We start from the raw sequence: 12,780 nt of genomic DNA, 5'->3' as shown, positions 1-12,780 counted from the left end.
TGGCCAGGATCTAACTGAATGTCGTATAGGTAATACGCACCTATATGCACGTACGGTTTCATGGAATCTCTGCCCTGGAACATGCGCATGACACCGGATACCCGGTGTGCTCCTTTAATTCCAGACACCTCAGCCGGCCACGGAAGCAAGTACCCGGACAGTTGCAGCAGCTGTATGGGCTGCACCCCCGCCATCCCAAGTTTACCCAAAGATGCCGCCCACAGCGGGTGCATTATGGGAAGGAGGCACCATAGAAGCCTATCCAAGCAAGAGCTGCATTGAAATATCAGCTAGTATTTGAATTGGCTGGCCAGGTGGCCCCTCCTGGATCATAGATTGATGAATTGCACTCAGTCATGATCCAAATGTGGCTTGACCCGAGAGAATGGGACCGAACCGGGAAGCCGAGCGTGTGCATGCATTCCTATTGGCGGCGGCTCGAGCGGTTAACGGCCCGCAAGTTTAACCTTGCAGGCAGTTTTCTACCATACCTTCTTGACGTCGGGTAGCGGCGGCAACTGCTGTAATTGTCATGGCGACTCGCCATTGTTGAACCGTAAGGTAGGATACTCAGGCCAGAAAGACCTCACCAACTCCGTCTTAATGACCCGGGGTCAATTACTTGCGAACCATGCCTTGGAAAAAAGTTGTTAGGCGTTTAAAGATAGTTCATAGGCGTTGAAAGATAGTTGATAGACCTTCGAAAATAATTATGGTCCTTTAAAGATATCTAAAAGGTCTATTAATCTGCTTTTACGGTAGGGTCAATAATATGGTATAGGTTAAGTTTAGTACTTTTGGTGCGCCAATTATTTGTGGAGAGGGTGCTTCCCTCAAAAGATTCACATTAATATAAACTAGACCAAGTGACATGGCGGAGACAGATGAGAACCATACGGAAGTGGAAAGGAGGAAGAGGGGGGGGAGTATCGCTTTGCGCAGGGTTACATCAATCGGATATTCCATCCAAACGCCGATATGTTGATTTCATGATCACCCAAGTCATATATTGAGTTGGGTGCTTGAAACGGGGTCAATGCATTATGTGACCTCAAAGTAGCGGTCAAGATTCGCCCAGGTAATGAGATGTTGCGATTGCCTGCGCAAGTGTGCATGCAGTTCTATTGTTGTTGAAGATTTCCAGTTTCTCCCAACGGGGGGTTGTACATGAATACCCCGCGCGGCAGTGGATGATGTTTCATTTGTCACTCTCCATAAGAACTGTGGGCTACGAGGTCCCAAGTGGGGGGTTGCTTCCTTATGCATGAGTTGTTCGATGGCCCTGTAAAATGCTGAATGGACCGAAAAAGGAAACCCGGAATTATGTAACGTCGTGGAATATGACTGGGTGGGACTTGCCAAGCAACGTGATTTTGTTGGATTTCTTTGACAGTCACCGACATCTTCAACACAGAATGAGAACGGGTCCTAGAGATACGTGTGCCATTTTATTTAGGGGGCAAAATGCCACACTAAGGCAGGCATCTACTAATGTGAACACAGACAGACATCGGAAGGCTACAAGCCTTCAACATACCTCAGGTAGTCTGTCATCGTGTGCTTCACCTGCTCAGTTTCCGTTCCAGACAGCGGGACCAGGCATGCGATAAGCGGCGGGGTTGTTGGTCCACTTGTTGTAAGCAATGCCGGGGTCATTGGCATTGTAGATACCGGGGATGCGGACAAGAGGTGAGGGGTTGCCACCACCGGGCCCGGTGATCTTCAACTGTGCGCAGGTAATGTAGAACTGAGCACGGCGTACGTGACCCTCGTGCAGACCAATGTGCTCGATGCGGACGAGATACTCTCCAGGGGGGGTCTTGGGCGGGATAGTGAATTCAAGCCTGACATGTAGTGTGAGAATTTGCTAACAAGGGGTCAGGGTTTGACTTGGAACTCACCTGTCCTTCTGCCACGAGCACCAGTTCGTGTCCACATTTCCTCCGCCGCGGCAAAGACCGGTCTCGTAGACCTTGAACCACTCGCCGGAACCATCGTAGGTAGCGACACTGCCAGGGGCTTTGGACATGTAGATGAACCCCGGGCCGGGGTGTTCAATAAACTCGTTGTTGAAGACCTTGAAGCCGATCTTATCACCAGCCTTGACCTCGTATGTCTGTACGTTGCCGCCAGGCTTGGCGCCTAAATTAAGACTTAGATTCTTGAATATTCCACATGTTTTCATCTGTTAGGCTTACCGCGGTTGCACCGTAATTCATCAGAGGTAAGGATGTCGGGAAAGGCCGGATTGTAGCTGTTAGAATTGCGTCGAACGTATGTGTACTCGCCACCTTTCCATTCTTTTGTTAGTATAACCCCAACTGCAAGAAGGGTTAATCATGAATTGCCATACCGATGCGCTGGCCGTTCACAATCAGTATGTTGAAAATATAGTGGGCCTGGGCTTGGGCCGCGAGGCCAGCCAAGATGGTGAACGACGAGAGCTTCATGACAAGCGGTTCCGACTTGGAGGGCAGAGGAAGTTGGGGACTGATGGGGTGATGAGATGCCAACGGTATGTCATCTATTAGGGGCGCGTCTGCCCTCTAAATATATGTCCATTGACCGTCTCCTGTCACGATTGAACCTGTTGAATATCCTGCGCTTTGTGATCCAAGGCTGAGATCTTGGCTTCATCTCGCGGTTCTTTAGTCTCCAGATCAAGCACATCTACCGACTGTGGGGTGCATTCTCCGGGCCCACGAAATCCTGGGGAAGAACCATTGCGTTGCGAACGAATCAAGTTTCTCCATCATAAACCGCCTAAATAGCCTCATTAGACAAAGAAGACCTTCTTTAGATACCACAAGTGTCATGTGGCACAAGTCCTATCCCGTGCGATGGAACCGACACGGGATAGGGATCAGCGTGGATGCTGAAAAAGGATGGGAGAAACAGTCCCGGTAGTGTTTCAAATTCCCGATTGGAGCGGGACGAGTCCTCTACCACCCCGTGTCGTTCCCGGCGTAACACTTGTCCCAATAAAGCATGGGGCAGGGCTTCAACTGCCGTTTGACGTCAAGTTCAAAGTGGCAGTAGGAATGCCGAGCTGGACGTGTGATAAAAGTAAAGTGCATCAAGGCACAAAGCATTCTTGGCTACTATACAATAGGGAGAATCTTCCACCAGTAACTTTGTTTATTGGCCAGTGCCGTCAACATTCAATCTTTGAAAAGTCCGGATTGGCTATTCGATTACAGGATGTCACCACAAACCTAGTGCAAACTCGCGATCAAGTCAGCACTAGTTGGCTCAGCTTAGAGTGACTTTGCTCCAGACGACCCGATCGCTTGCAGTTGAGCGGACATTGCGGAAGCCATTTTCAGGGAAATAAGTAAGAAATATAGTCACGAACAATATGTTAAGCCGATAGGTATGAGATGATTCTTACTTGGCCTTCAAGGATATTAAAAGTTCAGCAAGGGAGTTGATAAACATATCTTGAAGGGACAGTAATTTTATCCAAGGTACCTAGTGGGAGTGTTGACACCACCCTACTTCATCCTCTACGTATGAGGCTAATCATATAACGGTAAGGCGACAAACTCTTTGTGCTACAGGCGAGTTTCAGTCAGCGGCATCCTGCACTTTTGGATTGTGCTCGACTTTGCCAGACGAGAGCCCGGTACCATACTCGACGAGAGGGGTAATATTCTCCAAGCCGCCACTTACGGTCCGAGTCCCGCAATGTGTCCAGGAAGCAATAAGTGCTACATGTAGTTTGATCGCCAACCTATCTTGGCATGATTGCTGAAATCCTTCATGTGCCTAACGTATCACCTCCATGTAGCTTAATGAGTTACTTTGGGCTTTTTAAATATTCCCTACGAGTGGCATGTTGTGAAAATTTTAGATCCCGAGTTTCAGCTCTACTAGACTCTCATCAGTCTATGTCGTTCTTTTGTTTGTTGAGTCAGGGACTCCATCAATTGAATTCTGCAAGTGCGACTTGAGAAAATAGCAAACACCGATGCTAATACATGGCAATTGTTAATTATACAGGGATTCCAACGCTTCTATCTGGTTATTATTGTAGAACCAATCCTCCAGCTGCATCTCATTCCCCATCCACATCATAGGGTTAGCCATTCGATGTCCCTCGGGAAACTCTCCTCCTTCTCTGCCATTCTCTTGTCCTTGACCAGTTGTGCTCTCGGGCCACTGATCTGAGACAATTTGTTGGGAAAACCCTAATGTTCCGAGATAAGCGTCAACTTCGAACGCTGCCTGATGGGCCTGGTGTGTATCTTTCGGTAGGTCGGGTCTTAAATCTGTACGTTGTCCGATCTGGCTGGTAGGAGGAGATTGAACATGATGAGATGCCACGCTGACAAGCACCTGAAATAAACGACGGAGTCTTTCCACGGCCTCAGTGACGGAAGACTCATACTGTAACGACGTGGAAAAGGCTTGCAGTCTGGCAAGATCATCCTTATCTTTTGTTTCGATTACCTGACAGAAAAGGACAATGAACGGAACGAAGGGGGCCATTAGGATCGTCCTGTTTCAGCCGTCAGCACCAATCAGCCCTTTTACAGTACTTGCTGTGATAGGTGGAGAAACATGCCCGAGCGACGTACCAGTGCATATAAGTGCTGAACAACCCGCAGTTTGTGGACTTGATTAACTCCATACACTCTTGGTGTCGTCCTAGCGTTTGGCGTGCCACGTTTATACACTCTGTGGAGAAAGTGGTGGGTGATCCTGGTGGATTGGGAACGGCGCGATGCACCATTGTGAGGAGACTAAGCCGCAGTACGTGATCGGACACAAGAAAGAAATCAGTCAAGTCATCGCCGGCATGTTCGCGGCAATATGAACTCCATCGGTGCTGCAGTAGGTAGCGTCCTGATTAGAATTCATATTCAGGCCATCAGACCAATGGCGAGAAGACACTTACAATCACCTCTGCCGTCTTGGACTCGAATTCTTCCAAACGACCCAGCAGAGTCCTAACCCTTTCTCTCTTGACACTTTCTGGCGCAATGACAGCCTCTGGGCAATAAAGCAACTCGTACACCTGGCCCTGTAACTTTGCTAGGAGAACCCATAGTAAAAAAAATCCTGTGATGCCGGAATTGCCGGGATTATCTGTGGAAGGGTATGGGAGGGAAATGTCGTAGTCTTGGATACTGGAGGACCGTCCAAGCCGGAGAGACAGGCTCTTGTCGACAATGTAAACGGACCAAAACAACAAGTGCCGCTTGTATCGATCAATATCATTTGCAGCCCCTCCAGACTTGAACAGGACATAGCCATCGTTGGCTCGGTGATAGCCCAGTGTCTGGCACAGTTCTGATGCCTTGGAAGTCAGAATCCAGGCTAGGGAGGGCTTGGATATCTCCACGGCATAAAATGATCCCGATAGGAGCGCAGAGATAGTGTCATCGTTGGCGGGAAGATGCAGCGGCAGATGTGCCAAAGCTGTTTCGATGGTACTACCACAGGTCTGCGCGTAACCAAGATATTCGTCTTTCTTTTCTTGGTCCACTTGTGCGCACGCCCAAAATAGGAAGTGGAGACCGACATTGACATTGATGAGGGTAATCAAATCGTTGTCCTCTCTCACATATGCCTCAAGGAACCCCGTGAGAGGTATTAGCTCGTACACCCAGGCCAGACACATAACCTTAAAGGACTGTGTCATCCGGAGAACCTCAACAACAATCTGAATAGGGGGCAACTTGCAATCTTTCAAGGATAGCGTCTTTACGGGTGCAGCATGTGGATACCGCATCTCATCCGCCGCTGGTTGTTTCTTCATGGCCTCGACGAGGACACGAAGGGCATCGAGGCGCTCGCGCATTTCTGGTTGCGAGTCCCGATCATGGACGGCAGTTTTCAGGAATTCACTGGCGAACTCTGTCTGTGCGGTAAGCGATGAGTTGCCCTCAACCATGGGCGGTGTGGTGTTTGCATGAGCATGACTGGACCTGACATGCGTGGTGGCGGTTGATGAGTCTGGGCTTGTTGCGGCTGGCGATGGTGTGACTGGTATTGAGAGAGCTGCGGGTTGTGTTCTTGGAGCGGTTACATTGGCTGGCGATGGTGCACGGAGCTGGATCCCGGGGATTGGGCGGCCAGTTGTGGGTTGCTGAGTTTTGAGTTGTCGCAGAAGATCTAGGATCTCATCCAGGCGACTGTCAAGGTGGTCGATCTTTTGCTCACTAGACAGGTTACAGCAACGGGTCTGGTAAGTATTACATGAACCTGACTATAGAATACCGAGGCAATCATACTACTGGTGGCTCAAAAGAATGCGAGCCCTCTTCTCTCTGGGTCGTATTTCATTGTAGATACATCTATGCAACAAGAGTCAGGTGAGGATAAACTTGAGAACAAATAAACGGAGACTGCTCACTCGATCTTTGCTCTGACGCAATGGGCACAGGGAGATTCGCGATTGCATCCTATCTACAAAATAAACACTTAGCCACGTGGGGAATGATTGGCAACATACAGCCTGGCATCAGGCGCCTACCTTGCGAGCTCGACATGCATTGCACTGGATGATGTGTGGTCAGGTCACTATCGATGTGAACAAAGCCAAGCTGAAGTGGGGTCAGTTGGAAGGGAGACGAACAGCTCGGGGGACGATCGATGCGGCTTCGGTGGGTGGCGAAGCCGTTGCGCGGTTCATGGCGATGAGAGTGGCGGCCCTATGGACGTACAAGGACAGAGATGAAGCGATATTGGAAGCTGTCGGGTGTTTTACCGTGAGCATCGGAGACGGAGCATGAGGCATGCGGGCGGCCGATGTTGAAATGGGCGGACAGTCGACCCTTCTGGCCCGCGGAAACCGCGGACCGCGACAAAGGCACGGACCTCAGTTCGCATCCACAGCCATGCCCTGTGCCAAGGATGACTTCCATTCTTGGACTGCCTTGCCGTCCTGACTCGGGACGACTCTTCGCGCATAGGTTGCGTCAGCTCGGTGCGGACAACAGACAATCCAGTGGCCGAGTGCCTATCGACCCCTCGAGATGCTTGTCGTCTATGCCTCCTGCATCAGGTCGTCCAAGTCTTGACCTCTGCTCCACTGCTTTGCAACCCTTGGCATCTTGCATTACCCTTGGCGCCAAGTAGCTGCAATTTCCTTCATCTGCTATTCTTTTCTTCCAGGTCGCCGTCTTCTCCTGTTGACTGAATGACACCGTCTACTACATCACTGAACCGTCGCTTTGTTGCCTCACGCATACGACAAAGATGGCGACGATGGCAGAGACGGAAAAGCCGAGCACTCCTCTAACACACTGTGTGTCTGAAGCCTTGACGACTCCTGGGCCCACCGAGGAAGTCGCCCCGCCAACCACGGAGGAAAAGGAGGAATCAAATGTTGCATACTGGGTAAGAAATCGATGCAGAAAACTGTGCCTCCTGGTACTAACACTGACATTAAGAACAGAGAATATTCAGCTATGCCCACAAAGTCGAAAAGATCATTCAGGCAGTGGCTGCTGTTGCGGCAATCTGCTCTGGCGTGGGCATGGCTTTGCAGAACCTGATCTATGGCCAGTTTGTGACAGTCATCACCGACTATGTCTCTGGTACTTCGGACAGGGACGTTTTCATGGGCGAAGTCTCCAAACTAGCGTACGTTTTGCGGCTTTATGACTCTTGCTTTGATCTGACACGCTTGTAGACTTTATTTCGTCTACCTCGGAATCGCCCGCTTCGTCTTGTCATACACTTACAACACCTTGTTCACTTATGCCGGTTACCGCACCGTCCGCAACATTCGCCGCGCATATCTCCGCGCTGCGCTTTCCCAGGATGTGGCCTTCTTCGACCTTGGGTCTGCCGGCTCCATCGCAGCACAAGCGTCATCCAACGGCAAGCTGATCCAGAGCGGCATTTCGGAGAAGCTAGGACTCACCTTCCAGGGGCTGGCTGCATTCATGGCCTCCTTTATCGTTGCATTCGTTACCAACTGGAAGCTTTCGCTTATATGCTTGTGCATTGCCCCCGCAACAATCATGGTCATGTCCATTGTCGCAATGGTTCACGCCGGCTACGAGACCAAAATCTTGGATATTTACTCACAGGCAAACTCTTTTGCCGAGGGCGTGCTTGCAAGTGCCAAGACTGTTCACGCCTTTGGCATGAGGGAGCGGCTGGTTGAGAGGTTCAACAACTATCTGGATGAAGCGGGGGTCTGGGGACGCAAGATTTCGCCGCTGCTCGGCATTTTAATGTCGGCCGAGTACAGCATCATCTTTTTGGGGATGGCTCTTGCCTTTTGGCAAGGCATTGCCATGCTGTCACGCGGCGACATCGCTGCCGGCGAGATCTTTACCGTCTTGTTTGCCGTCGTAATTGCCACCATCTCTATCACCATGCTCGCTCCGTACAGCATTGACTTTTCGAGAGCTTCAACAGCTGCCGCACAGCTCTTCAAATTGATCGATACGGTTTCCAAGATCGATCCCTTTGACGAATCCGGGGATCAGCCCGATGGCGTGGAGGGCCTTGTGGAGTTGGAGCACGTGTCATTTGCCTACCCCTCGAGGCCCAAGATCAAGGTATTGGACGACTTTACTCTCACAATCCCGGCAGGAAAGGTGACTGCTCTCGTTGGCGCCAGCGGTTCGGGCAAGAGCACCATTGTCGGTCTCTTGGAACGGTGGTACAATCCATTCTCCGGCTCCATCAAGCTCGACGGCCGGCCCATTGACCAGCTCAACCTCCACTGGCTTCGCAAAAACATTCGGTTGGTGCAGCAAGAGTCTGTCCTGTTCCAAGGAACTGTCTTTGAAAATATCGCCTATGGGCTAGTGGGCACGCCATACGAGCAGAGTTCTCGCGAGGAGCAGATGGCTCGTGTGGAAGAGGCAGCAAAATTGGCATTTGCTCATGATTTTATCCTGCAGCTCCCTCAAGGTTACAATACGGATATTGGTCAGCGAGGAGGTTTGCTGAGTGGAGGACAGAAGCAGAGGGTCGCCATTGCTCGGAGCGTGGTTTCCCACCCTAAAGTTCTTCTTCTCGATGAAGCCACTTCGGCTCTAGATCCCCATGCTGAAGGCACGGTTCAGAAGGCACTCGACAGGGCCGCCGAGGGCCGCACCACGCTGGTCATTGCACACAAGCTAGCTACGATCAAAAAAGCAGACCAAATCATCGTGATGTCCAAGGGCAAGATTGTTGAGCAAGGCACTCACGAGGGGCTCATTGCCCAGGATGGGACCTATGCCAAACTTGTGCGCGCTCAAGATCTGGCTGTCGGAGGCCAGAAGCTTCCAGACACTGAGGGGTCTCGGGACATGGACAGTCATGATGAAGGCGACGAGGACAATGAGAGTCGTCATCCGATGGAACTTACCAAGACCATGACCCTATACCCAACACAAGATTGGATGCGGCTGGACGAGCAAAGGGATCGCGATGACTTCCACAAGCATAAGCACGTTGGTCTCTTAACCGTAGTAACCCGTCTTGTCAAGTACACCCCTGAGCTCAACCTGATGTATGGGGCACTCTTCTTGGGTTGTGTAGGAGCTGCCGCGGCCTTCCCAGGTCAAGCCATTCTCATGGCCAGGGTTATGGACGTCTTTACTTTGACCGGGCAGGCCATGGTTGACCGCGGCAACTTCTTTGCCTGCATGTTTATTGTCATGGCGGGGGGTTGTCTCGCGGTTTACTTTGTCCTCGGTTGGGCTTGCAACACGATTGCCCAGACGTTGACCCGGAAGCTCCGCCGACAAGTATTTGACAACTTATTGCGTCAGGACATCCAGTTTTTCGACCGTCCCGAGAATTCGGTTGGGTCCTTGGTCAGCCATGTCGAGTCAGACCCCCAAGGCGTCTTTGAGCTAATGGGCATAAACGTTGGGCTCATTCTGATCTCGGTCCTCAACCTCGGAGCTTGCAGCATTTTGGCTATCGCACACACTTGGAAGCTGGGTCTTGTTGTTGTCCTTGCCGGGATGCCACCTCTCGCCCTGTCTGGATTCTTCAAGATTCGTCTTGATGTGAAGCTGGATCAGATGGTTTTCAAGCGCCATTCCAAGAGTTCTGCCACCGCCTCGGAAAGCATCAATGCGATCCGGACAGTGTCGTCGTTAGCTTTGGAGGACAAGGTTCTTGAAAAGTACACTGCCGAACTGGACCATGCCGTCGCTGGATCAGTCAAACCTCTTACCCTGATCATGACGTGCTTCGCCTTCACTCAATGTATCGAGTATTTCTTCATGGCTTTGGGCTTCTGGTACGGCTGCAAGCTTGTCTCGGACCTCGAAATTTCCATGTATGACTTCTTTGTGGCCTTTATGGGTGTCTTTTTGTCGGCGCAAGCGGCCTCGCAGTTTTTTGCATTCTCAACAAGCATAACCAAAGGGCAAAACTCGGCAAACTACATCTTTTGGCTCTCTTCACTCCAGCCAATAGTTCAGGAGACACCGGACAATCAAGACAGGAAGCCTTCATCTGGAGGTCCCATTGAGCTCGACAATGTCCGCTTTTCGTATCCGCTCCGCCCGGACACTACCGTGTTGCGTGGCGTGGACCTGAAGATCGAAAAAGGACAGTTCATTGCCGTTATTGGTGCATCTGGTTGCGGCAAGTCGACCATCATTGGTCTTTTGGAACGGTTTTACGACGCCTCTACTGGCAACGTCCGCATCGCATCTGATCCTCTCCCCTCAATCAACCCTCGACATTATCGCGCCATTGTCTCTCTCGTCCAGCAAGAGCCGACTCTCTTCCAGGGAACAATTCAAGATAACATTGCTCTGGGGCTCGACGAAGGCGACATGCCCACCGAAAAGGATGCTGCTTTGTCGACTCGGGTTGAAGCGGCGCTTCGCGCTGCGAATGCCTGGGACTTTGTCTGCTCTCTTCCGGACGGTGTTGCGACTTTTGCTGGGCCCAACGGAACACAGCTATCAGGAGGACAGCGCCAGCGGATTGCTATTGCCCGTGCTCTTATTCGCAACCCCAAGATCCTTCTTTTGGACGAGGCCACGAGTGCGCTTGATTCCACAAGCGAGAAGATTGTGCAAGAGGCCCTTGCCGATGTAGCAAAGGAGGGTGACCGCATTACCGTGGCTGTTGCTCACCGACTGAGCACCATCAAAGACGCGGATCTCATTTGCGTCTTCCACGCAGGAAAGATTGTGGAGGTAGGGACACATGCAAAGCTTTTGGCTAAGGGGGGGATTTATAAGCAAATGTGTGAGGCTCAGAACCTTAATTGATAATTCTTTTTATTCCTCGCCTTCTTTTTACATTGACATTTTTTAGTGTTTAGAATAATAATAATAAGGATAAATCACTGAGGTATTATTTAAGAGATACATTAGATACACTGTTATTAGATAGGCTATTCCCTTAGGCGTGTTAATCTGCAGCTGCTATGAGGTAGTTTCAAGCATATACGGTCCTCAATATGCTATAGAGCCTATACAAAGACATTATGTAACCGCGGTCTACAGAGCAAAGAACCAAAGACTTTGTTAGCATAGATATGCAGTTTAAATCTTTAGCCTAACACTCAGTACTTGGGTAGGGACAGCCAATTACAACTATTATAGGAAGCTTAGATATTCTTGTAATAAACGGAAATTTGTAGTCTGCCAACACCGAATCATACGCAACAAAAAACATCTAACTCGGACTTATGCCAGTTAATAATGGTCTGGGGTGCGGCCACAGGCCTGAGGGTATAAGTAAGGAAGTGGGGCTCTCTGAGGATTCGGGGGTTCAGGGGTCATGTATATAAGCGGTCTGCTTCGGACATTCTATTTTAGACAGAGCATCGACTTCGATTTCTTCGTATTTTGACGCTTTACATACGTGCAGGCAGTTCTAGCCCTCTGATCAGGGCAATCCGGTGCTTACTATGTGGCCTTCGAGCCCACAGAGTCTTTTGTTTGTCTTACGTGAAGTGCAGCCTGCGAGCGAGCCACTGTCACGCAGGTGTGTTCATTCAGAGCCCTGTTGAGGGTATATTTGTGGTGTTGTGGTTGTTTTGTGTTTTTTCTCACCATTTCAATAGCCGTTTAATGTCACAGTTAACCCAACGGCAGGCCGCGCAGTATGTGGGGCGCGGGGAGTCCCCAGCCAATCATTAAGGAAACCAGGAAGTAGCCAATCAAGGCTGGCCAGAAGTGCTACGGCGCCAAGAGGCCTGAGCAGTCTGCAGGATGCAAGATACTACGGGTGATCGAAGATATAGTACGATAAGCACTTCGCAGGATACAAAGTGCTAGGAGTGATCGGGGCCGTAGCAGGGCGAGCACCTTAGGGCCCCGAGGTCTATATATACGGAGGAACTAACTAGTGTAGATAGATAGTTCCGTAATATACAATTTTAAGTTATATTTACGGTATTTTATATTTATATTAAAATATTTTATCGTATACTATTTAGCTATACCGAACCAGGATTATTTAGAAGCAGCCTTTAACCGGTATCCCTTTTAGAGGTTCTAGATAGGGGTTCGTTATACGTTATATACTTACTTTAACTTTATTATAAATAAATTAAAAGCGTTTTTTTACTATTATAGCCGGACTTAAAAACGTTTAAATAAAAAGCGTCCCGCCTAACCTAAATAGTAAGGGACCTATTATTATTAATACTCGACTTACCGTAAAGTAAATAATATAATATTTTAAAGAATTTAAAAATAAGGCTTAATAAATTTAAGAGTAAATTATTATTATATTAATCTTACCTAAGGTAGTACCTAAATTCCCGGTACCGGAGTACTATAAAGGAGGAAAAGTAAAGCTTAAAAGATTTTTAATTTAGTTTAAAACTTATTTTCGTTAATATTT

The 12,780-nt window shown here is 49.5% G+C and overlaps 3 protein-coding genes across 3 annotated transcripts; 1 reads left to right on the top strand and 2 right to left on the bottom strand.

Moving 5' to 3' along the window:
- Positions 1–1,378: 1,378 nt before the first annotated feature.
- QC761_611220 (uncharacterized protein) lies at positions 1,379–2,840 on the bottom strand. The gene is made up of 4 exons (XM_062881530.1): positions 2,354–2,840; positions 2,199–2,291; positions 1,902–2,142; positions 1,379–1,844 (listed from the first exon to the last, which is right to left on the bottom strand). The coding sequence occupies exons 1-4, from the start codon at positions 2,448–2,450 to the stop codon at positions 1,571–1,573; spliced, it is 705 nt and encodes a 234-aa protein (XP_062728975.1). The 5' UTR covers positions 2,451–2,840; the 3' UTR covers positions 1,379–1,570.
- Positions 2,841–3,842: 1,002 nt separating this feature from the next.
- QC761_611210 (uncharacterized protein) lies at positions 3,843–6,812 on the bottom strand. Its single transcript, XM_062881529.1, has 7 exons — positions 6,584–6,812; positions 6,482–6,505; positions 6,362–6,414; positions 6,240–6,302; positions 4,901–6,167; positions 4,581–4,831; positions 3,843–4,501 (listed from the first exon to the last, which is right to left on the bottom strand). The coding sequence occupies exons 1-7, from the start codon at positions 6,743–6,745 to the stop codon at positions 3,991–3,993; spliced, it is 2,331 nt and encodes a 776-aa protein (XP_062728974.1). The 5' UTR covers positions 6,746–6,812; the 3' UTR covers positions 3,843–3,990.
- Positions 6,813–6,896: 84 nt separating this feature from the next.
- On the top strand, positions 6,897–11,292 carry QC761_611200 (uncharacterized protein). The gene is made up of 3 exons (XM_062881528.1): positions 6,897–7,347; positions 7,406–7,593; positions 7,643–11,292. The coding sequence occupies exons 1-3, from the start codon at positions 7,207–7,209 to the stop codon at positions 11,193–11,195; spliced, it is 3,882 nt and encodes a 1,293-aa protein (XP_062728973.1). The 5' UTR covers positions 6,897–7,206; the 3' UTR covers positions 11,196–11,292.
- The last annotated feature ends 1,488 nt before the right edge of the window (positions 11,293–12,780 follow it).

Source organism: Podospora bellae-mahoneyi, chromosome 6 (assembly GCF_035222275.1).
Source record: "Podospora bellae-mahoneyi strain CBS 112042 chromosome 6, whole genome shotgun sequence".
Taxonomy (NCBI): Eukaryota; Fungi; Ascomycota; class Sordariomycetes; order Sordariales; family Podosporaceae; genus Podospora; species Podospora bellae-mahoneyi.
The sequence above is the reverse complement of the archived record's forward strand: the minus strand, read 5'-3'. Positions and strand labels throughout refer to the sequence as shown.